The sequence below is a fragment of the Gadus morhua genome, chromosome 9 (genome assembly GCF_902167405.1).
Source record: "Gadus morhua chromosome 9, gadMor3.0, whole genome shotgun sequence".
In the NCBI taxonomy this organism is placed as follows: domain Eukaryota; kingdom Metazoa; phylum Chordata; class Actinopteri; order Gadiformes; family Gadidae; genus Gadus; species Gadus morhua.
The window spans coordinates 22273028-22298027 of NC_044056.1; the positions used below are offsets into that span (position 1 = coordinate 22273028).

Genomic DNA, 25000 nt, shown 5'->3' on the forward strand with positions numbered 1-25000 from the left:
TCGTGCTGACCGCTACTTCGTGACTCGTGGACCCCCTGCGTTACGCGACCATGCACCGTGCGTTCACCGCAGGCTCGTGCCCAACCAACCATCTCGAAAGAGCTTGATTAAAAAACATAATTGTTTAGCAAAAATTCGTGGTTTACAAATGCACATCTTATCGGAGCTGACTGGATGCATGCTGACCTCGCCGGAGCTCTGAATCCGCGGCCAGGTTGTTGGAGAGGAGCAGCCCCGCTCCAGACTCTGATGTGGCGGTCCTGTCCCCGAGCCTCGTCGGTCGGCTGTGCACGCGCTGCACGGCTCTTCACGCTCATTAATGTTATACGACGACGATAAACGCATCCGTGACACGCGATTATTATTCGTACAAGAACACAAACCCGTATAGATTTTCAAATTGTCGTATGTTCAGGACGAAACGCTCAGGTCTTGTGCGGCGACTCTGGAGAAGCCGTTTGATTCCAGATACAGAAGGGCAAGATGGAAATGGCCAAACTAGTGAGCAGGGGTGCAGCAGCAGCAGGGACGATATGTTCGCCAACCACCCAGAGAAAATTCCCAAAACGGAGTTCCGACCGATGACCCCAAGCGGGTCGCTGGTCGCCGGGGACCTAGGGGGCGTGTGTGCGCTGGGCGCCGGGGGGGACGGCGGCGGCGGCCCGCGGGTCACCCCGGATCAGCATGGGGCTGCTGGGGTGTGCAGTGTCCAGGAGCAGGGTAGCCCTCGGTCCACGCAGGACAGCGAGTGCAGGACCGTGACCTGCTGCTTATTTAAAGAGCGGGACCACTCCGAGTTTAGAGGTCCAGACATGGCCCAGGTTAGGGACACGGGGTCTTGTCACTTTGTGCTCAGAAACATTGGACCACGGGACACCAGTTCTCCCGAGCCTCAGGAGGCGATGCCCCGCACGGTGTTGGAGCAAGAACTCAAATCGGCCACACATTCTCTTTTGAAAAGGCTAAAAGAAAGAACTCTGGATACCCTACTTGAGGCAGTGGAGTCCCGGGGAGGGATGCCTAGCGACTGCGTTATGGTGTCCCGGACAGAGCTACGGTTGGCTGGCCATATGGCGTCCCCACAGCTGCTCTTGTGTAAACTCTACCGCTGGTCCGATCTCCAGCACTTGGCCCAGCTCAAGCCGCTCTGTGAGTGTAAGAGCTTCGGTGCCTTGGACTCTCCGACAGTATGCTGCAACCCCTATCACTACAGTCGACTCTGTGGGCCAGGTAAGGCTTATTCTAGCACCACAGGCTCCTCAGGGAGCATTCTCCCTGGGTACTACAGTCCACATAAGGGTTCACTCTGAAAACAACATGGAAATGTATAGGCTTCTACTAAAACGTTAAAAAGCCCTTTTTCTGTGCGTGTGTTTGTGTGTGTGTGTGAGAGAGAGAGTGTGTGTGTCTGTGTGTGTGTGTGTGTGTGTGTGTGTGTGTGTGTGTGTGTGTGTGTGTGTGTGTGTGTGTGTGTGTGTGTGTGTGTGTGTGTGTGTGTGGGGGGGGGGGGGGTGTGGGGGGGTGGTTGTGTGTTTTTTTTTTTGGGGGGGGGGGGTCATGTTAACTGTATTCTTAATTACCTTTAATTAATTTACTTTAATTTCTCGGTTTTTAAAGGACGAAAAGGAAAGTGTGTTGTAGCAATAGATTTGTATGACTTTTTTTGGTTAATTACACTTAAATAACAGATTTTGTTGTCATCATCGGAGAGCAATTTTTCTCCCCCCATTCTATCACTGAATCCTTATGGATTGTAACATACCTACACAGCTAATTTACATTTATTTGTGTTTTATGGCCAAATCTATTTAGTATATTTGAAGGCAAAAAATCACGCTGAAGAAATCATATTAACATATTGGCCAATATTTATATATTCAACTGTCAATGCAAAACAACCACAATCCCCAGCCCCCCACTCCCAGTGGCTCCCAAGGCTTTTTATTCCTAATTATTGTAAATCAACATTTTCCAAAAGTTGTTGTCTTTCATTTCAAAGTGTATGTCATGTCTGCTCTCAGAAATAGGGATGTAATCGCTGCAGTAAATCCAGAGAATGAATGCAACATGCGCACAGAACCGATCAAGTCCACGTTCATTAGCTAGCAGGGTGAGCTACGTGTGAACCGACCTGCCTGACCTATAAACCAGGCAGGGCCACGGGCTGCTGGCCCCCCTCGAGAACCGGGCCACTCGACCCGGCCGACCTGATGGTAATGCGTGGTATCGTGTGTAAAGATGCGTGCGTCAGTATCTCTTGACTTCTCGCTGGCACCGGGGGCAGATTTTCCATAACATCCATGTTTACCAGCGCCAGCTGGCTCCAATAGGGGTATGAAAGTCATAAGTCTAACAACATCAGAACAAGAACATCACACGTTAACTCCCTCCCCCGCCCCACCCCGGTGAATGTTGGTGACTGATCAGGCCCCCCCCCCCCCCCCCCCCACACACACACTAAATGTTTATATCTCCATGTTTCCATGGAATACAAACTGCAGGGAGTTTCTTCTGCGTGAAGCTCCTCTCTGTTGAGCTCCATTGGGGCGGTGTGTGTTCACGTCAGTGGGCGCTGTTCTGGGGAGAGAGGAAAGAGGGGTGCACAGCCCTTATTGAGACGTATTGAGGCTCCATAGTGGACATAGCTGAGGTGCACTCAAGCGTGGACCAAAATAACTGGTATTTCTTTCATGCTCTTCAAGAAAGAGGCATACACGTTGGACTCTTAAGAACTAGCACTAGAACTATTTGTGTATTTACACTTTTTATCATTGGTAAAGTAAAAGTGAATTAAAAATGTGGTAGTTGCTTGCACAAGGTCTTTATGTGGACTCAAACACATAGAAAGAGGGTTTTCCTATTGTGGGGCTGTAAATCGTGGGCTTTGGTTCTCTCTTGTACCCCATGGTTACTAGCAGTCTTGTTAAATAGTTTGTCGATAATGCTGAGTGAAAAACGTTTAGATCATTATAGGGAAGCAAAACTTTTCCCCGATTATTTGGCTGGGAGACATTATGCTTTTTGACTGAGATTGGTTTCAAGTTGCGCTTTAAAGGCCCTTTTGTCCCAAGGAGGTGCCCTCGTGCTATTTAGGTGAAGGAGTGGTGATAATATACAGTTTGCATACTACTGGCGCCAGACTGACTAGCTGTGTATCTGAGTGACTGAGTTCAAAACCATGGCAATTACTGCACCACTCTTAAAGGACCCATTGCTATTATTCTTTTTTTCCTTTCCCTCTTTTCTTGAGGGGAGGTCAAAGTATGATCTCAAAGTAAGCTGTTTCTTCAAAATTTTCCTTTTTTTGGGCCTATTTTGGTGTCTTTGCTCTTCCTCCTTCTTGGGCTGTAAGAATGGTTTCAGATCGTGTGGGAAGGTTAAAAGTAAGGACATACTTTTTGTTGGATTGGAAGTTGTCAGCGGTGGTTAGTTTGGGATTCTAGTTGTATTGTATTGTTTTGTTGAGATATTTTTCTGTATAGTTTCAGAGCTTGAACAGGCTTTCTAAATTGTTACAACGTATGTTCACATTAATCGTTTGTTAAAGCCTTTCCTGGTGTGGTAGTTTCAAGTATGTCTTTCCTGTATACGTATTCTTTACAGTGTCATGGAGCCAGGGTTTAAACCTTATGTAACACTCTTTAGTATGTAACAACAGCAGTCATTCACACCACTACACTGTCCACTCATGCATCATCACGTTTGGTAGTGTCAATCTTCACCTGGCAGGAGGTCATCATTTACAAAAGATCTGCAAAAGAAACATGTAAACACATTATCCACAGTCATGCTCTGCAGGATTCAACACTATTTCATATTAGAAGTAGAGCCAACCAAAGCAACCTGTTGACTCAGTTCACTAGTTGATTTACATAGCCGTGACTCACAGGAACATGATTACAGGTGTCTTCACAAGTTGAATGCATGCTCTGCTTCATGGCCCAGCTGTCAAGTGATTGAGTCAACTCTTTTCCTCTTTCAGAGTCACCCCCACCCCCGTATTCAAGGCTTTCCCCAAACGAAGAACACAAGCCACTCGGTAAGTCAACAGCATCCACATGACCGATGGTTTTCAATGGAATCAATTACTACTACTAATACTACTATTACTACTACTACTACTACTATTACTACTACTGTTACTACTACTACTACTACTACATTGCTACTTCTACTACTATTACTACTAATATTACTACTACTACTACTACTACAATACTACTTCTAATAATACTTCTTCTACTACTACAACTAAAGACCTCACCTGGTCCCTGAGTTTTCAATGGAGTCAATAACTACTGCTACCAATACTGCTGATACTAGTACAACTACAATAATACTTCTACTAATACTGATACTACGGTTTATACTACTACAATACTACTAATACTAATACTACTACTACTGTTACTACTACGACTACTACTGCTACTACTGTTTCCAATAAAGACATGACCTTCAGTACTGTTGTTTTCAATGGAATCTATTACTACTACTAAAATTCCTACTGCTACTTATATTCCAACTACTACTTCTAATTATACTACTACAATTACTACTACTGCTACTATGCCCCCCCCCCCTTATATCTTTAAACGTTGCGGTCCACACACCCATCTACCCTCCAAAAATGACCTTTCTGGGGCTTAGTTGTTTTGACAGATAAACACTCTAATTAGACTGGAGGAAGCAACTGTCTTTGTTTTAATTTGTAACCTAAGAAAACTGAATGGCATATCTCTCTCTGTCTCTCTTTCTCTCTTTCTCTCTGTCTTTCTCTGTCTCTCTCTATGTCTCTCTATGTCTCTCTTGCTCTCTCTTGCTCTCTCTTGCTCTCTCTGTCTCTCTTTGTATCTATGTCTCTCTCTCTCTCTCTCTCTCTCTCTCTCTCTCTCTCTCTCTCTCTCTCTCTCTCTCTCTCTCTCTTTCTCTCTCTCTCTCTCTCTCTCTCTCTCTCTCTCTCTCCTCTCTCTCTCTCTCTCTCTCTCTCTCTCTCTCTCTCTCTCTCTCTCTCTCTCTCTCTGTCCCTCTCTAGCTGTCTGTCTCTCTCTCTCTGTCTCTCTCTCTCTGTCCCTCTCTAGCTGTCTGTCTCTCTCTCTCTGTCTCTCTATGTATCTCTCTATGGCTCTATTTTTCTCTTGATCTCTCTCTCTCTCTCTCTCTCTCTCTCTCTCTCTCTCTCTCTCTCTCTCTCTCTCTCTCTCTCTCTCTCTCTCTCTCTCTCTCTCTCTCTCTCTCTCTCTCTCTCTCTCTCTCTCTCTCTCTCTGTCCCTCTCTATCTGTCTGTCTGTCTCTCTCTGTCTCTCTCTGGTTTAGTAACCCAGGGCTTAGACAGAGAGTGAGGGGAGTTTGAGGAGGAAGAAACAGAACTACAACAACCTGAAGAATTTTAATGGCTGTAATTAGGCACAGCGACTGGGAACTCGACTAGTGGCTTCGAGCCGAGCCTCGGACAGCGAGTGGCATAATGTCAGCGGCACTGGCATTGGGGACCCCCATCCAGACTGGGCCATATGCTGTGTGGGCCAGTGCTGGGAATATTTGTTTGTGTGTGTCTGTGTGTGTGTGTGTGTGTGTGTCTGTGTGTGTGTGTGTGTGTGTGTGTGTATGTGTGTGTGTGTGGGGATGGTTGGAGGGGGAGGAGGGTCTGCAACAAGTTCACTCTTAAAGCCCACTGTAAGGCACTGCAAGCCCACCTTTAGCTAAATGTGTTTACGTTGTTGCATTGTGAAATATTATGTTTTTATTCGGAGCTTGAACTATTTATTGCCCTTTCCTTGTGTGGGCAAGGGGGGTAAACAAGGGTTAGGGGGCCGTACTGTCAATGGATGAATAAGTGGAGTGTTTTCTTGTCTTTCCTCCTGCAGACCTATCAGACTCCACATTGTCTTACACTGAGACGGAGACAGCCAGCTCACCAAACACTACCCCCGGGGAGTTTTCAAGTGAGTGGGCTCCTCCAAAACCTCTTCACACGCTACACAAAGAGCTCATCAGCGCACAAATACAACATTCGATTCTCCTTTTGCACACATGAATACATCCATTCAGATTCATTCCTTCATTCATGAATTTTCATTTTAACCTTGTAATGCCTGGAGAATTGTATGTATGCAAGCGTTATTCGACATAGGTCATGGTTTGGTGGCACATAGACAAATGAAAGAAAAAAAAAGATGAAATTTATATATAGCCATAAACATTCAAGTACAGATGTATGTGTTTATGTGTGTGTAAGCATGTTCAGACACGATTGTGTGAGTATGTGTGAGTATGCTCTGTGAGAACAGTGTATCTCTGATTCATCAGGCAGTGCAGCCGAGGTGTGTGAGGTGCACTATGTTGAAGAGTGTGTACATGGTGCTGGGGTGTGTGTGTGTTAGGTGCACTATGTTGAAGTAGGTGTGAACGGTGCTGAGCTGTGTGTGTGTTAGGTGCACTATGTTGAAGTGTGTGCGAACGGTGTTGAGGTGTATGTGTGTAAGGTGCACTATGGCGATGTGTGCGTGCACGGTGCTGATGTGTGAGTTGCACTATGTTGATGTGTGCGTGCGTGTGCCCGCTGCTGATGTGTGTGGGTGAGGTGCACTATGTGGCTGTGCTTGTGCACGGGGCTGATGTGTGTGTGTGAGCTGCACTATGTTGATGTGTGTGCATGGTGCTGATGTGTGTGTGAGGTGCACTGTGTTGCTGTGTGTGCATGGTGCTGATGTGTGTGTGAGGTGCACTTTGTTGCTGTGTGTGCATGGTGCTGATGTGTGTGTGAGGTGCACTGTGTTGCTGTGTGTGTGAGCTGGTGTTTTAGCCTTAATGAGGCAGTTCTCAGTCTGCGAGCCGATTTGTAGCCATTCCATCGTCTGGGTTTATAATACCGTTGCTTCTGTTCCACACAATGAAATATGTAGGATGCTTTCTATTATTCAGTCGATTTTCGTTTTTCTTCCTAGATTTGGTCTAAAGCCATTCATGAATTCATGCCACCCAAAGTATAAACATTCTCTTTCTATTGTTTTTGGCACTATTTGGCTCTCAGTACGCTGCATAATATTTCTCCAACAACAATAATGGCAACGTAACAATGAGGAGTTTGCAGTAGGCCTCACCACTGATAGATTTGTTTAAAAGATTTTGAGGCGCCCAACATCATTTCTATCTCTATCTCTCCTGGTTGTTGCGCGGCTGACTGCAGTGGCACTAGTGAACCAGCGGCGGCGCTGTGCCTCTGCTGGCCTCATGTTGTGCGTGCCTCTGTGTGTGCGCCTGACGGTTGTGTGTCCCAGTAAATCACTTTATTATCAAAGTTCCCCTTTGGCTCACCCTGAGACGGGCCCGATCACACATATTTAGTGAGCTGTAAATCAACGATCCCACAGTACTCTGCAAACAAACCAAGCATTTATTTTGGCCTTTGAAAGGGTTGAGCCAGGCCTTGGAAAAAGTATTTATACTTCTCAAAGTATTTTCTACTATACTACACCTAAATAGGTGGGAGTGTTTGCCCATAGGTGTAGGGAGGTGAAGGCACCGACGTTGCGGGTTGACTGTGTTGGATGTGGAGTCCATTAGGGGCAGGGAGAGGCAGATAAAGGTTTCATTGTGAGGGGAGCAGCGACTCTGCGGGGCGTGTGCTGCGGCCACAGAGCACACCTCCCCTCCTCTGTGTTTCTTTCAGAAATATTTGAGTGGGATCAAATGTAATAAGATCCAAGCTAGCTTAAAACACACGCACACGTACACACACACACACACACACAAACACAAGTACACACACACACACACGTACACACACACACACACACACACACACACACACACACACACACACACACACACACACACACACACACACACACACACACACACACACACACACACACACACACACACACACACACACACACACAACTCTATCTATCCGGGCTGTAAGTAGGCTTTGGGGAGGGGTTGGCTCGGGGAAGCGGGGCTGCCTCTGAATGGGGGCCACAGCAGAGGAAATGAGCAGGAACACTCCTGTCCCCTAATTTGAAATTAAACACTCCCTTCACATGGCCCAGAGTCAACACATCTACGCCTCCAAACCGGGACCCGCGCTCCGACACAGCCGGGTCATGTGGGCCGGGAGCGAGAGCCCTCGGGTTCCTCTTGGCGGGGAGGGGCTTTGCGGGAGCCGCACTTGCCCCCTGACCCCCTAGGTTCTGAGGCCCGGAGACACTGAACAGTTGGCTGGAGGGCTACCTGGCAGGGGAAGGAACAGCCAGCCGGCCCCCCTCCCCTCCGACGCAGGCGCTGTCACCACCTCGGCTCGCCCGGCGACACTCCCTCAGTCAACAAATGAGGGGGCTTGTCAGAGCGCGCACCGCAAGTCCTGGGAGACTGCGGTGAGCAGGGAGGATACAGTGCTGCTGCACCGCTGGGTCCTTCCCACCACGTCTGCTGCGCCGCTCGCACGAGAAACCAACCCCCCCCTCCTCCCTACTATCCCCCACACGGTATGACACACGCTCACAGCGCTGGACTTTGGAAGGGCTCTGGCCAACGCATTAAAGTGTGGTGGAGTTTTATGGTTTATTATGAAGTGGGCCCGGCTTTTTTTCCCCTTCTGATGCTGAATTTGGGCATTTTTTCGCGGTGGCCCAAGAACAAAGAGATGAATTGTGCAGTACAGCACTGCGAGATTGAGATACAAGGGAGGCCACGTTAGAAAGGGGCAAGGAGAGCTAGATATATTGTGCTGTTCCACAGCAGAAGACGGAGCAGGACCGTCTCACTGGGTCACTTGAGTAATGCTCCTCATTACTCCCAGAGCCATGCAGCCTCCTTATGAAGCTCACTCTGCTCATCGCTAATATATAATGCATAATGCAATTGGTCAGATTATCTTGTTTCCAATTTGACTCTGGCCCGCAGATGACATGGCCTGTTTGTGCATCCATCTCTGAGCTTCTCTGGTGGCTTTGAAGACAGAACTCCCACAGAAAACTAGTCGGACTCCGGGAAGGGGCATCGTGTCACAATTAGACCATTCATAAGGTAAATGTTGTAGTCTGCTTCAAGGCTCGATTGGAGTGTTCAAGATTGTTGCCAAACGAAATGTCTGCTAATATTGTATCTAAGAGCTACAGATTAGATAATATATTAATTTTAAATATCTAATATCTGTCTAAACACATTGATTATGGAATCATGGAACTGTTGAACTACAAAATGATTCCCACGGCAATGTTTGGCCGTATAGTGTTACTAAATCGCGGGTTAAGGACACTTACATGCTTCCATGCACCAACCTTCCTTAACATCATCATTCAGACCTGCTGTTTGGACGTTGAATGGTGTGGTATCAGCCACGTCCGTGTGTGAGGGAATGTATCTATCTCCACAGAGGCCCCCCAGCCTGCCTCTACACCTGTTTCCTCCCTGCCTGGCCCTTGTTGTGTGGACATCAGTGTAAAGCCCTTGGAAGCAGGTGTCACTGCCCACTGTGTGACAGTCTGAAGGGGTCCCGCCCCCCATCCTACATGTTGACCTCATCATCATGTAGTCATGGACAGCTTATCTCTGGCTTCATGATGCTTACGTTTAGCGATCTTGTTTGGTTCTGCTCTGAATCCTGCATATCTTTGTTGAGTGTCTTCATTAGAGTGAGAAGACCAGTATGTGTTTTGTTGGTGTTTTTTTGGCAACACACGCAATAGGCAACCCTACTGAAAGCTCTTTTTCTCCTCACTAATTCTGAAAATGATCATTGATCAGTGAGACTTTTCTCTGGAAGTCTTTACACCCTGCCTCGCTGACACATTGTACAACCAGCGAGGGGCTGAACGATTGAGGGCTGCGAGACGTGAAGTATCCCTGACCATCGCTGGAAGGGGGCGAGCCCCATTACCTAGACAACAGAGCGGTTCATACTTAATCTCTTTTTTCTTGCTAGTCTCTGTGTCTGGAGGTAGGACCGTTGCGGTCTTCCAGAACGTATTGCTGGCAGACAGTATGTCAGGTCCGGTTTGGTATTGACTGGCTCTTCCAGGCAGAACAAGGCCGTTAGCAGTTATAACGGAAGGGCCTCATTCAAGTAATGGAACCAATTTCTCTGCGAAATGCAGGTGCTTAATGTCCATCCGTCTTCTATAGACCCAGACATTTGGACTCTTTTTAAGTTTGCGTTCTTGTCAATTACATTTTTATCTCGGGACCACACAGGCACGCAGCGCACACATGCAGCTCCAAGAAATCAAACCACGGTCCTGCTGATCCTTATCAAAGCCTGTCTGGCTTTTTATCTGAGCCAGAAGCCAGGGCTAGACCCCCGGATAATCCTTGTTTGCGTCCGAGACGGTGTAAATGCACAAAATGATGAGGCGGTGTAATTAAAGGATGTGACTCGGCCCTCTTGTTTAGAATGGATTAGATCGGATCTATAGAAAGTCAGGCTGACTTTGCCAACATGGGCTTTCTTTCAACCATTGACAAACTTGAAAGGCTAGACGCTCGTTTCTTTCTCCAAGCGGATGGCGTGTCTCTCTTCCGTGAGATCATCTGTTAAATGAAGAGCAGTGCCGCTGTTATTTGCACTCGACTTTGTCTCGTAGGGAGCTAAATTGGGAGAAATGAGTGACACAATGTGGGTGACGTCATTCTAAACACACCCAAATCCATGGGCCACTGATTAATTGATGACATTCTCACGTGACACGCACAACAGGCCCTTTGAGCTGACACAGTTTTCTTCTGTGCATTTAGGATGGCTTGTATTTAATAAAACACCAAAGCGAGAGCCAGCTCATTGCTCTCAAGGAAACCAACCATCTGGATACAGGAAACAATCTTTAGCCACTGGACACTCGTAATCGTGTCATTATCGTCCGCTCCAACCGTAACCACATTGGACCTAGTAATCTTCCGTCTTCTCCGGCCCCACTCATGCGGGGGCTTGGGGTCCCAGACCCTGGAAGGGGGAAGCCTTAGCCTGTCTCTCCCTCTAGTCCTTCAGATGGCCTCAGATTTCTAGTACAGCGTCAGTCCTGCCCAGCTCCCTGAGGAGCCCGGATGCTGCAGGATACGGGATGTGGAAAATAAAGTCAGTGGAGTACTTCCACCCTGCCTCAGAAATCAGGTTTTGCGGATTGTTTATTTGAGGGGAAGGAGGCCTCAGACAAACATCCTGTTTTAAAAAAACCCAGCCTGGGTTTTGTAGCGTCTCAGAGCGGTGAATTGCCCCTTTGACGACGACGGGGGTGGGGGGGGCGGTGGAGGTGGTGTTGGTGGAGGAGGGGGGGGGGGGGGGGGGGGGGGGGGGGGGGGGTGGATGAAGGAATGTTGACGAGAAGGCCAGCATCTAATGGAGGGGTTTGCTCCACAGTGTCCATTCAGGCAGGAGGTGGGAAGCTGGGGCCATCCATTCTGGAGGTTCTTCGTATGTGTTCTATGCAGATTGGCTGTGTGTGGTGCACTCTGTGTACTCTCAAGTATCTGTCCCTGACGTGGGAGGCTGGCTTCCGTTTCCCCTTACGTAACCAAGCCCACCCCCCCAACCCCCAAGGGGGGAAAATGAACAAAACATAGAGAGCCTTTGATAAGATCGATAAGGATTTTTTTCTGTTTCCCATTCTCAGGACTGTAAGAGGGCGGTCGTGTCGGGAGTACGTGCTTCTCTGTCTGAAAGTGTCCGACTGGGACAGTTTCAGCTTATAAATAAAGACCAGACATGTATGGATGTGACATTAACTCACGGCTTGTCTGAGTTAGTAATTTAGTACTTTGGTTTTACCATGTCTCTTAGCTACTGAGCGAGTTCAGACAGGTTTTGTCTGATTATCCTTATATCCGAAGCATGATATTGACTCTTGAATGTCAGTTGAATGCATTTACATACATTCAGAGAGAGCTTACTCTTCTGGGGTGTTTTGTCTGTACATTTATGATTGTTGTTTGCTTAAACAACAAAAGTCTTAAGCCCAAAGCTGTTTCGGAACAGACACAAAATGTTTTTTTAAAACCTGACTCCTATTTGAAGTCGGCTTATAGCCACACTGCATTTGATTTGTTGTCTGCCTTGCTCTTATAAAACAATACAATTCTTGTTCTTGTGTTGCGCTACAATTATGAGGCTAAATGTGTGCTCTGTGTACTTTGGGCTTTAGAACCAGTGAGGCAATGTGACCTTTACCTATGAGGTAAAAGCCATGCTAATCGAAAGCAGCATTTGGAGACGATTGAAACATCCTCATACGTCAGGGGAAACCTGCTTGCTCTGCATAACATTTATCTCTCAAGCCAGCCAACTCTAGTGGCAGTTTGGCCCTCATATCAAGGGCTTGCTGATACAGATTAAGCAACAGCGAGCGCCACACACTCAACCTGGAGTCTGCCTTCGATGCTACGCTGCCATTTTTGTTTTACTGGAAACTTTTGAGCTAATTTGGCTTATTGGCTACCTGGGATAAACGGTGTGTGTGCCTGCTGTGGATGCTGTTATTTAGACTGTGACAACACAAGATGGGGCTACATTTAGTCCAAGAAAACAGTAGGAGCGCTTAGGTTGTCATTTCCAAATTTTACATTAGCAAACAACGTGAGTGAGCTAATCCTGTGGTGTGGCTCTAGGACTCTGCTGCTTTCGCCATCTAGCCTCCCTCTTCCCCTCTCTTTCTCCTTCTCTCTCTGTCAAACACACAAACGCACACACTGCAGTACAGTGCCAGAATTCACCAATAGTACCATTCATTGAGCTCAGGGGCACAGGGTTACAGCAACAAATAAAGAGCGCGCAATGCCATTAAAAATGTAAGGAATGTCCAACTGTTAGTTTAGTGTTTTTAGCTGCCGCCTTCTCTCCTCTCAAAGCTTTGAGGAGGAACAAAACCGTGTTTCAGCCTGGAACACGGTGTATATGCTGGCCTTGCGTCGTAGCTAGGAACAAGGTGAAACACATGCACAGTCGTGGAGGCTATTTTATTTTCTGTCCCTGTTCTATTTTTTGTAATTTTTTCACCCACAATTTCAAATCCAGAGACTCACCCAACCCAGCTTTGATTTACGCCTGTGGTCTGATTGCTGGCTAAAATAGCTTTGAGAATATTTTCACCCCCTTTCTCCCTGGAGGAGCCTGGGCAGTTGTGCCTGAACCTATGGCTGTCAGTGTTTTTGAAACTCAGAATAGCCAGAGCATTCTTCTGAGCCTCCAGAATGCTGTGTGTGGATTAACTGCAGAAGCCTGTGTCATTTGACATCTCCACACAATCATGATAACAGCGAGAGGGAAAGGAGAGGAACTCTTGGTAGATGGATTTGAGCTCTAAGATTATCTCTGCATAGCTCTGTGTTGCTCCGCCGGAACAGCCCGGAACAGCCCGGAACAGCCCGGAACAGCCCGGAACAGCCCGGAACCCGGGTCGGTGAAGACTCAGGACCTCGCCTTTTCCATCTTTTACTATTTCAGACATTATCTTCTTTTGTTTGCCATCTTTATTCTTCCTTCTTCCCAAGCATGAGGTCAGAGCTGGTAGACATGATTTGGAAGGCTTTGATCATATTCCGGAGAGCCTAAGGGCTTTTCAAACCAGCCTTTACAATCTTTTCATTGGCTCCAGTTCCGGAGAAGGTTGTAGTGTATATTCAACGGCAGAGGCAGCCTCTTTGACCGTGTGCCGCATACAGACATTTTATTTTCTTTGTCTTTGTACTTGGTCTCGTATGTATGTCCTAGCAGTTGACACACAGCACAGCCCTCGAAACACACAACCCTAAACATGCCTGACTGAAATCCGGAAAATCTGAATCGGAATTCTCATTGATTGCATTCCACCGGGAAGGCGATATTTGCATGTGCGTTGCTTGTGCCTCTCCTATCTTGAATTAGTGTGGCTCTGTAATGCCTAGGCTATTGGGATCAGTAAGTGTAGCCAGGCTGTCTCTTTTCAGGGTACGGTTTGGATTAGCGCTCTGGCTTTAGCCTCTCTCTCTTTCTCTTTCTCTCTAACTCTCTCTCTCTCTCTCTCTCTCTCTCTCTCTCTCTCTCTCTCTCTCTCTCTCTCTCTCTCTCTCTCTCTCTCTCTCTCTCTCTCTCTCTCTCTCTCAGACGGCCAGCGCGTAATTTACTTCATGAAATCCTGCCATTCCCTTTAGCTTTGAGATTCTTTGCAGATGTTGACAGCGAAGGACTTTATGAGTTATTGGAAATGTTCACTCCTGCATTTTTAATGAACGTCGGGGTTGTTGTGAAGGGGCAGAGTTGTCGTTGCGGGTACGGGTGGGCGCGGGTGTGTAGGTGGTGGGCGTCAGGGGCGGGGGGGGGGGGGGGGGGGGGGGGGGGGGGGGGGGGGGGGGGGGGGCAGTGTGAGGGGGGGAGCCGCCGTAGCCGTGTGGCTTTCAGCCCAGCGAGTGTTGTGATTGAAACAGAAACTCTGGTGCCACATTATCCTGACAGAACATGTTCTCCTCACAGACTGTGATCCACTGGGCGGATCAATAGAAAACCATTGTTTGAGCGACCAGCGTGCCCCATCGCGGCCCCCCCCCGGCGCCGGGCCCCGCGGTAACCCAAGACCGGCCCTTCGTCTTAAATTAGTCACTCGTAATAATGGACTTCCTTGTTATTGCGTTTGAAATCAAGCCTCGAAATATGAATATAAATATACACAGGCTGGAGTTAACCCCCTCCTCCAGCCTGACAGGGGAGGGGGTTCCTACCTGTCAGTCAGGAGAGAGTAAGGTCACGCGCGTGACGTGCCCGGGGAGACGCAGGAGATCAAATTCAATATTTATCTTTATCATTTTTTGCGCAAAGAAGAAGAATGTTGTGATTACATTCATCTCAAACACGGAGCGGTAAAGATGCCTCAACCTCATTCCGTTGACCATTAACAGAAGGTGTACCTGAAGCTAGACTCAGGAGGACGGAGAGAGAGACAGACAGAGAGACAGATAGAGAGGTGACGTGCTGTGGCAGGGCAGTGTTGGGTTAGGAGGACCTGAAGGAAGAATGGAACCTTCTTAGTGACCCTCCCCCTCCTCTCCCCCCCCCCCCCCCCCCCCCTCCCCTCCCCCTGTACTTCTAAGCAGAGTAGGAAGTCAGGAGGCACCGAGAGAGAGGGGGGGGGGTGGGCTGGGGTGGTGTCAGGAATGTGCGGGGTCTCCTCTACTGAAACACTCCAACCTACTTGGCTCCAAACCTCCCTTACGTGTACAAAGACACACACACACACACGCACACACCTATCCCAGCACGACGGCGGATGTGTCTACGTGTGTGTGTGTGTGTGTGTGTGTGTGTGTGTGTGTGTGTGTGTGTGTGTGCGCGCGTGTGTGTGTGTGTGTGTGTGTGTGTCTGAAAGGGGTGAAAGGCCAGAGCCTCCCAGCAGGATGTCCATAGAGTGTTTAGCGTTAGGTGCTTCAGTACTTGCTTGCCCTGACACCCCTAGCCTCTTAGGGCAAGGTCTCTGTGGGTCCCACCTTCTTCCTTTGGCCCTCACCCGCAACGAATCCAACCATAACAGCAAGCTAGTGTTGTCGTTGTCGACGCCTTTAAGAAACTTCTAAAAAGTCTGCAAAATGTCCTAATCTGTCTGGTGAGCTCCAGATAGACATTTGTTTGCTGGAGACTATTTTTTGCACGTTTTAACGTCCTCAGAGACATCGTTAAATGTTTTGGATTCCTAATCTTTGCCATTTTCTCTGCCTGTTTTGAAGAGAAGGCTAGAAGGAAGTGCAGGTGCATCTCATGGTGTACATGAGCTAGCCTTGTCATATGCTGTGGCTCAACGTATGGCTTAACGCAAAGCATACAAAACGACTGCGCCCTGAACAACTGGCACATGATTTGACTGTCAAGTGTCAGTTAATTTGGGCAGGGCTTTGGAGAGAAAGCAGAGGAAGAGGAGCAATGAGTTCCCTAAGAGAGAGAGAGAGAGAGAGAGAGAGAGAGAGAGAGAGAGAGAGAGAGAGAGAGAGAGAGAGAGAGAGAGAGAGAGAGAGAGAGAGAGAGAGAGAGAGAGAGAGAGCACTTCAACCAGTGGCCACACTGCCAGACTTCTCCCCTATATCAGCCTGGCTAGCTTCCTGTGCTTTTTACACCCTCTCTTGTTTATTGATTTAATTTATGGATTCTGTTAGTTATCTGCTATCAAGGGTAGAGCATTTTTCCTTCCTCAAGGAGACATCCCAAAACAGAAACAGGGAAAGTGGAGAGGAAGTAGATGACAATGTGAAGCATTCCCATTGTGACCAGCCAGGATTGGTGACTGGATTCAGTTTCCCTATGCCTCTGCTTCCAGCATGTCCTTCTCCCTCTCTCCTTGTCTCTATTCCTTTTTGCTCTCTTTTTCGCCCTGTCTACTCTCTCCCTCTCTGTCCACTCTCCCTCTCTCCTTTTCTCTCCCTCCCTTCCCTCTTCCTCTCTCTTTACTCTCTTTCTCTCTCTCCCCTTCCCTCTCAACTCTCCCTCTCTTTGTCGGTCTCTCGAGCCCTCAGGGAGAAAAATCCATAGACATATAAGAGCAGCTCCAGTTAGCATGTCTGCCTGATAAAGCTGACTTTGATGGCAGAGATAGTCCAGACGCCAGGGCCATGGTGGCCCCGGTCCGGGGGGGGGGGGGGGGGGGGGTGTCTGTATGGAGCAGTAGGCCACAAAAACAGCCATATCTCCGTCTCCCCCCGGGGGAGGGAGGAAGCCAGGGGGGGCTGATGACTGCGTTCCATCTTGTTGTAGCTATCAAAGAACGTTTAATCTAGCGAAACACAAGGCACTCAGGAATGTTTGTCGCCTTGCTGCAGAAAGAAAGAAAGAAAGAAAGAAAGGAAATATGAGGTTTGTTTTTTTGCAGTCGACGCTTGCAGTCGTCTATTATTGCATAGATTAACACATACTGGCAAAAATACGTCTTTGATAGGCCTTGTTACAGACACACACGCACACACGCACACACATCTTTACCGCCCTCTATCAGCCCTCTACTCAGATTCTTCTAGCTGGTGGGAATCTTATCCTTGGCACAGGATAAGAAAGAGACAGACTACCCCCCAACCCCACCTCTCAAACAGTTTGTCTCCTCCTCCTCCTCCTCCTCCTCCTCCTCCTCCTCCTCTCTGCTCTCCCTCCTCCGTTTTTCTGCTCCCCCTCCCCTCTGCTCCTCCACTCCTCCTCCTCTCTCCTCCACCTCCTCCTCCTCCTCCTCCTCCACCTCCTCCCTCTACTCCTCCTCCACTGCACCGCGCCGCTCCAGCAGGGCTGAGCCACCAGGGCCGAGCCACCAGGGCCCTCCCTGGTCTCCGCTCCCTGGATAAGAGGCCTGGGTTGTGTGCCTGGAGCTGGTTGGGTGGAGGCTAGTGCGGTGGAGGAGGAGGAGGTGGGGTGGGGTGGAGGGGAGCGGCGCTGTTGTTTGTCTGGCTGTCCTTGACACTCGGCCTGCCATTCATCTCTCTCCAAGCTCCGTGGAGCACTGCTTACCCCCGGGGGCTGTTCTTTTCTCTCCTTGCATGTTCCCCCCTCTTTTTGTTATGCTCCTTTCAGTCCGCCCTTTAAAAGCATTAATGAATGATCATCAAGGATTGCCATTGAAACTTCCAAGCCCCCCCTCCCACCATTCTCTCTCTGTGTGTACTTAGTGCTAATTATCCCAACCGGGCCTCGAGGGACGCGGGCCTGTTCACTGAGGAACTGTTAGCCTTTCCACGGGTTACACACACGCACACACACACCCACACACACACACACACACACACACACACGGAAGGTTTAATGAGAATCTGCTAATGTGTTACCATATGGCGTAGTAGCAATCCATGTAAAGACTTAGCCTTGGAATAATTTAACCAGACAAAACGACCCACGTGAGACCTCAGCTCTGCAATCAGCGCAGCCTAAAGGATTGTGTTTTGTTCTCAACCGACATTGACGTTTGCACGGCACCAGTCGGTTGTACTGGGCGGCGTCATTGTACCGGTGATGTTAATTCTCTGCTCAAACACTTGAGTGGTTATCTTTCTTTGCAGTGGTCTGAGTTCCAACGCGCTGATTTAAGTCCTGCAGTTGTCAGATCTTAAATTGGGCCTTAGGCACTCCAACCGCACGGCTCACGGCGAACTAGCACGCTAGCAGCGTGCTAGCACGCTCTGGTTTCCATGGAGCGCTCGCCTTGTTATGGAAATCAAAACCGCTCGTCGCCGATTGCGCTCTCCATGCAGGAGAAAGGCTAATTAAACACGCATGTTTGCTCTGCGATTGTCAGCGCTGTGTGCTACGTGCAGCGGCAGATGTGCCAGGCTACACCTGTTGAACCGTGACATATTTGAACGGGGCTTTTATGTGTTCAGCATTCAGTAATCTGTTTACCTGTTTGTAGACGCATTAGTCAGGACAAACACAGACTCTAGCCTTATCACTAAGCGCTGGGAGCCCCTCTGCCAGCTGCTTACATCCCAAACATTTATTTTAGACTAAAAACTATTTTTGTTGTACAAGTGAGATTACACTCACATGGCTGCCGCTTAAAAATGGATTCTGTTATCTTCTCAAAGTTTCGATGTTGGTGCCAACGGCCTTGTTGCATTTAGGGTTGGGAGAAGATTAAAGACCCTTGTTTGTGTTCCTGTGTGTGTGTGAGGGAGTGTGTTTGTGTGTACGTGTGCATGTGTGTGTGTCTCTTGGCAGAAGCTCAGTGCTGCCCATTCTCCCCGAGACTGACACTAAGAGCAGAGGCTTTTGAGAAGAAAATAGCCCTAATAACATGCAACGCTGTCCTAATGGGTAAACGGGTCTGTTAAGAGGTGCTGGGGTTAAATGGATGCAGAGCAGCGCAATAATTACTCCCAGCGCTCTTGGCTCCGCCCCTCTCAGCAGCATCAGCAGCAGCCCTTCGCTCAGAGCCCAACATGGAGGACTTCTGGGAGCCTAGTTAGGGTTATGCTTATGTAGCCTGTCCCCCCTGTCTCTTTCCTCCTTCTCTCTCTCTCTCTCTCTCTCTCTCTCTCTCTCTCTCTCTCTCTCTCTCTCTCTCTCTCTCTTTCTCGCTTGCTCTCTCTCTCTCTCTCTCTCTCTCTCTCTCTCTCTCTCTCTCTCTCTCTCTCTCTCTCTCTCTCTCTCTCTCTCCCTCTCTCTCTTCTTCTTTCTTTCTTTCTTTCTTTCTTTCTTTCTTTCTTTCTTTCTTTCTTTCTTTCTTTCTTTCTTTCTTTCTTTCTTTCTTTCTTTCTTTCTTTCTTTCTCTGTGTAAATGCGACTACTCCTGTCTGGCGGCTAGCCTGAGAAACAGCCTTGGTAGAGACCGTTTGAGCTGGTTGGATTCATAGGTTTCACTTGACATGAGATGTTGGTTTTAGCTGTGAATCCAAAAGTGAAGCCTTCATTGCAAAATTATGAATGAACATAGGTGCAGTGGAGGACGTAAGGGCCATTGTGGACCACAACAGGAAGGGGAGAGTGAATGAGACGGTGAAGGACACACTGGGCCGGCTTGTTGTGATTGATCCGCCATATTTGCCGTGGTTCTGATGAGAAAACGCGGCGCATTGCCGATGCCTGGGCTATGTTAAAGACGTTGTAGTGAGTTCACCTCTTGGAGTGCCCCTTCCCTCTTCCTGCGCCTCCCCCCAGGCCCCTAGGAACCCCTTCCCTCCTGTCGCTGGCTGACACAAAACACACACGTTCCTGCTTTGTTAGGCACATTTGAGATAAAGACACACGCGATTAGCAACGAAAAAACGTGCGCGCAGGCCCAAACAGACGTGTTCAGTTACTTGCCTTGCCAGACACATGCACACACACACTCACAAACTCACACAGACACTCACAATCACACTCACACACACACACACACACACACACACACACACACACACACACACACACACACACACACACACACACACACACACACACACACACACCCCAACACAAACACACACACACACACACACACACACACACACACATTCACAGGCACACATTCACACACGCACACTCACTGGAACAGGAAAAAGTTCTGGATCACAGAGTTCACCTCTCTTTTCCTCACACTCAGCCATTGCATTAGATACATTTCTAACCTTTGTCCCGGCTCATTCCTCTTCCTGCTCCTTCAGCCTCTCTGGCAGCGCTCTCTCTGGACGATGTGTGAAAACTACAAACTGTTGGCCAAACAGTTCCTCCCCTCATCTCCCTAGTTTGCCGTCGTTGTTCCTCTAGAAGGAGTGGTACTGGCTGGCACTAGCAGGGTAGCCATTTGGTCTCTCGGTGTTTGTGTGCGCGGTTTCAAAGTGAGTTCACCTTGATGCGGGGGCTCCATTTGATTCGAGACAATGGAGAGCCGTAAACAAGCTGGGGCCGGCGGCTTTGTGTGGCCCGGCCACACTGCAGTAGAGGCTGAGCTCCGAGTGGAGGAGGTGGAGTGTGGAATTCACTAATGGCACATGCATGTTGGGGCCCCTGACGAGAGGGGGTCATTTCAGCCATCAGTGTGTGTGCGCAAACACACAGAGAGCCTGTCTGCACCCGCCACCCCTCCCTCCTCACTCTCTCTCTCTCTCTCTCTCTCTCTCTCTCTCTCTCTCTCTCTCTCTCTCTCTCTCTCTCTCTTTCTCGTTCGCTCCCTCCCACCCCTCGGTCCCTCCCCCCCCCGTTCCTCCCTCTACCCTACAACACGGAGCGCCTTGAACTCCCAGGCCTTTGGTCTGCCCAGGTCTGCTCGGCGCGTTGGCTTATCTGTGTGTGTGTACCCCTTAAGTGTGTTCACTGTTTAGATGAAGTTGGAGCAGGAAGATGGCGGCGGAGGTATTCTGCCGCTGTGAAGCCGCGCCGTGGCGCCGCTCCACCTTAAAGGCGTTTGTTAATGGGCCGGTCATTAAGCCCTGAGAGCAGAGGGACTGAATGGAATGGGGCCACAGGCCCAGGCTTTAAATCCTCTCTGCCAATAGACTCTCTGAAGCAAAATAATGGCATCACTCTGTGTGTGAGTTAATGGGAGCTGATAGCATGAAGGCTGGGGGGTCGGCGGGTCATGGGCTTGTGCTAAGTTGTCAGGGAGCTGAATGCCTTCCCTTGGTCCACAGCAGGGGGAAGGGTGGAGGTGGGGGGGCGGCGGACCCCCTGCCTGCCCTTCTCCCTGCACCTCCCCCCAACCCCCCCCCCCCGTCACACACACACACACACACACACACACACACACACACACACACACACACACACACACACACACACGCACACGCACACGCACACACACACACACACACTTCTGGAATGTGGGGAAGAAGAGGCACCTCCACTCTTCTAGAGAGAGAGAGAGAGAGAGAGAGAGAGAGAGAGAGAGAGAGAGAGAGAGAGAGAGAGAGGAGAGGGAGAGGGAGAGGGAGAGGGAGAGGGAGAGGGAGAGAGAGAGAGAGAGGGGGAGAGGGGGAGAGCTGGGGATGGGGTGAGGGGGTGTAGCAGGGACGGATGTGCGATGCCTCTTGTGCACTGGTCAGGTGGTCCTCATCCACCCTCTGCCTTAGCTCGGAGCAGATAGGTGTGCAGCATCTGGGGCTCTGCAGCGGCCTGCGGAGGGAGCTGTGTGTGCGTGTGGGTCGCACGGTGAAGACAGAGGTCCACCTGGGGAGCTGTAGCTCATCGCGGAGTGCAGAGAGCTGTCCCAGAGTAGAGTTGACATGCTGCAGCCATGAAAGCGGCATTAACCAGCTGATTTACTGTGGTTCTGGACGCTGGGACTGAGGGGTGGCGGCAATGCGGAAAACACAGCTGTTCCTTCACACTCCCAGTCCAAGTGTGTAGTCTGAACATCATGCCGTTGTCAGACGGTAGTTCCAACGAGAGGTGATATGCTAGCCACACACTAGCGTATTTGTTAGCCTGTTTTTTTCCCCAACATGGACCGTTATTATGGAATCCATTTGAACAGAATTGAGAATGTAGGGAGGTGTGGAGTTTTGTGTGAGCAGTGAGAACTCCTAGACAGAAGGGGGAGGGTCAGTGTGGTGCCCTCCTGAGGAAGAGGGAGGGAGTGCAGGCCCTTTGTGTGGGTGACCTCACTACTCTCTCTACTACTGCCTCTGCGCAGGATATCTATAGTTTGTGTGTGTGTGTGTTTGTGTGTGTGTGTGTGTGTGTGTGTGTGTGTGTGTGTGTATGTGGGGGGGGGGGGGCATGCGTGCGGTGGTATTTATACAAGGCTTAGATTTCAATACAATGCCTCCTCTAGTATTTATAGCGATGCCATCTGCTCTGAACAATAAAAAAGAGATAGCTAATCCCTTAAACTTAATCCTTCCTTTTACTAGCCCAGTCTTCTTTGGTTTATGTTTTGTGTATTAATGTATCTTTCTTTCTCTCTTTCTACCTCCTTCTTTCTTTCTCTTTCTCTTTCTCTTTCTCTTTATGTCTCTCCCCCCCCCCCCCCTTTATCTGTATTTCTCTCTCTCTCTCTCTCTCTCTCTCTCTCTCTCTCTCTCTCTCTCTCTCTCTCTCTCTCTCTCTCTCTCTCTCTCTCTCTCTCTGTCCGCCAGATGCCAGTATGTCCCCCGACGCCCCCAAGCAGAGCCACTGGTGCAACGTGGCGTACTGGGAGCACCGGACCCGCGTGGGCCGCCTGTACGCGGTGTACGAGCGCTCCGTCAGCATCTTCTACGACCTACCTCAGGGCACGGGCTTCTGCCTGGGCCAGCTCCGCCTGGAGCACCGCAGCAGCACCGTGCAGCGCACCCGCGGCAAGATCGGCTACGGCCTGCTGCTGAGCCAGGAGCCCGACGGCGTGTGGGCGTACAACCGCAGCGAGCACCCCATCTTCGTCAACTCGCCCACGCTGGACGTGCCGGGCAGCCGCGCGCTGGTGGTGCGCAAGGTGATGCCGGGCTACTCCATCCGGGTGTTCGACTACGAGCGCTCGCACCTGCTGCGGCGCGCCACGGAGGCGGAGCTCCTGGACGGGCCCTACGACCCCAACAGCGTGCGCATCAGCTTCGCCAAGGGCTGGGGCCCGTGCTACTCCAGACAGTTCATCACCTCCTGCCCCTGCTGGCTGGAGGTGCTGCTGAGCAGCCACAGATAACACAGGACCCACGGACACACCCCCCCGCTCTCCCGCCCCCCCCCCCGCCCTGCCCCCCCTCCGGCCACACACACACCCCCCGCCCCACCAACCGTTCCCAAATATCATCTACCTAGATTTAATATAAAGTTTTATATATTATATGAAATATATATTATACATGTAAATACGGAGTCATTTTTACAATGTAATTATTTATGTATGGTGCAATGTGTATAAGAGGACAAAAAAATGAAATGCACTTTGGCATATGTATATATGTATGTATATGTAATTATACATATATGTATGTATATATATATATGTATATATAAGAATCTTCATACCAATTTGAGAAATTATACAGCAAAATTAGGATCAACCTGGATTTGGTGTATAGTTTTCATATACTATTAATATCCAGGCAAAAAGCTAACACCATTCACACATTGATAATAAAGTATTCGCATAATATTGCTATTTGCCTGTTCTTGTGTTATTAGTTTATTGTTCACTATTAACATCACATCTGATTCATGAAGTCCCAAATGCTCTCTTAGGAGGCGGCGTTCCATTTATGTTTCTTTATATAGAGTGTGTACCAACGTGTGGCGTTCTACAGAGGAATCCTTTAGTGATGAGTGACTGTCACAGATGACATTGATCACAGATAGTCTTGTGTCGCTCACTTCCTGTAGGTGGGAAGCCTCAGTGCTGTTGAGCTGTTAACATGTTAACAACATGTTATCTTAAAACCAGTCATAAAATAACCCAGATGATATACTAGCCATCATAATGGTCTTTGGTATACAGTATCTCTCTGACAGTTATGATCCCACAACCAAGAGTTGTGTGGACCAGATCTCCTTGAGGTCCTGAGTAGCCCAGGCCAGGTTCAGATGGGAGGGCATTGCAGCCCTTCATTTGAAACTACTTTCAAGGATTGAAGTTTAAAAAACGTCTTGCTGCTAAAACTGCGCTTTCCAAGGTGGTCCCACTGTCACCCTCTGTGATTGTTAGACGACGACAACAGGTACATCCTCATCACACGATGGAGGTTATAATATATGGAATGCATGCAGAGAAACTGAAAAAAAACTTTTTAACAAGCCTACTGGAATCTCCTGGGGTAAGCCAAGGTGGATGTGGTTTCGCTGGCTTCCTTCATAATTACTAGTGTTGGGTTTTCAGATTGGTGGTGGTGGCATCGGGGGCGGCGGGGCGAGGGCATATAGATGCCAGTGTTCGAGCAATGGACCCATTCATTATTAACCTCCCCGATTAAAACGCAGTCCGCTTGCAGACTGTTCCTGTGACGTCGAGCTCCCCTCTCTCTTTTAATGCTCCCCGTAGACGCCACTCCATTTCAAAGCTCGGAGTCGCACTGAAAGGCTTCTCTTCAAGATTTACAAGCCGACGCTGAAACTGAACCGTGGGCTTTGAACTGACACACCGAGGGAACAGAGTCAAGCAAGTCTGCTTCATGACACACGGTGTACATCATATATTTTTTTCCCCATTCCTTTGGAGACGAGGAGGAGGAGGAGGAAGGGAGGAGGGGGAGGAGGAAGAGGAGGAGGGGGAGGGTGCGGCGGCCGCCATGGAGAGTTTTCTTATTTAGAATTGATTCCTGGTTGCTGAGTGCAGCGTCTCTTCCCCTCCGTGCCTCCATAAAGCGTCAGACAGTCTCCTTCAGGCCTGCTGGCTGTCTGGAGCCAGGCAGTTCAAACAGCACAGAGGAGTGGCTCCACTCTGCCTCCTGCCTCCGCTCTCCTTCCCTACAACTGGGGGCTATTATCCATCTCCTTTGTGTCTCTGGGATGGAAAAAAAAAAGGAAAAAAAAAGCAACGGCCCACCCCATCACTGGAGAGGAAGCGGCAGACAATTATATGGGGTGGCAAGGAGCTGAGAGTCATAGTGGGCCGATTACACAGGCCACCACAGCGGATACAGCCAAGCATGCGGTGGGGGAGGGGGGGACGTAGGGAGGGGACCT

The 25000-nt window shown here is 49.2% G+C and overlaps 1 protein-coding gene across 1 annotated transcript; it reads left to right on the top strand.

Moving 5' to 3' along the window:
- Positions 1-407: 407 nt before the first annotated feature.
- Positions 408-23483, top strand: smad6b (SMAD family member 6b). The gene is made up of 4 exons (XM_030366780.1): positions 408-1230; positions 3983-4039; positions 5868-5945; positions 22483-23483. The coding sequence occupies exons 1-4, from the start codon at positions 408-410 to the stop codon at positions 23022-23024; spliced, it is 1500 nt and encodes a 499-aa protein (XP_030222640.1). The 3' UTR covers positions 23025-23483.
- The last annotated feature ends 1517 nt before the right edge of the window (positions 23484-25000 follow it).

Coding starts and splice junctions, on each gene's coding strand:
- smad6b (XM_030366780.1), top strand. CDS start 408: ATGTTCAGGACGAAACGCTCAGGTCTTGTGCGGCGACTCTGGAGAAGC. Junction 1,231..3,982: donor CAGTCGACTCTGTGGGCCAG/GTAAGGCTTATT, acceptor TTCCTCTTTCAG/AGTCACCCCCACCCCCGTAT. Junction 4,040..5,867: donor CGAAGAACACAAGCCACTCG/GTAAGTCAACAG, acceptor TTCCTCCTGCAG/ACCTATCAGACTCCACATTG.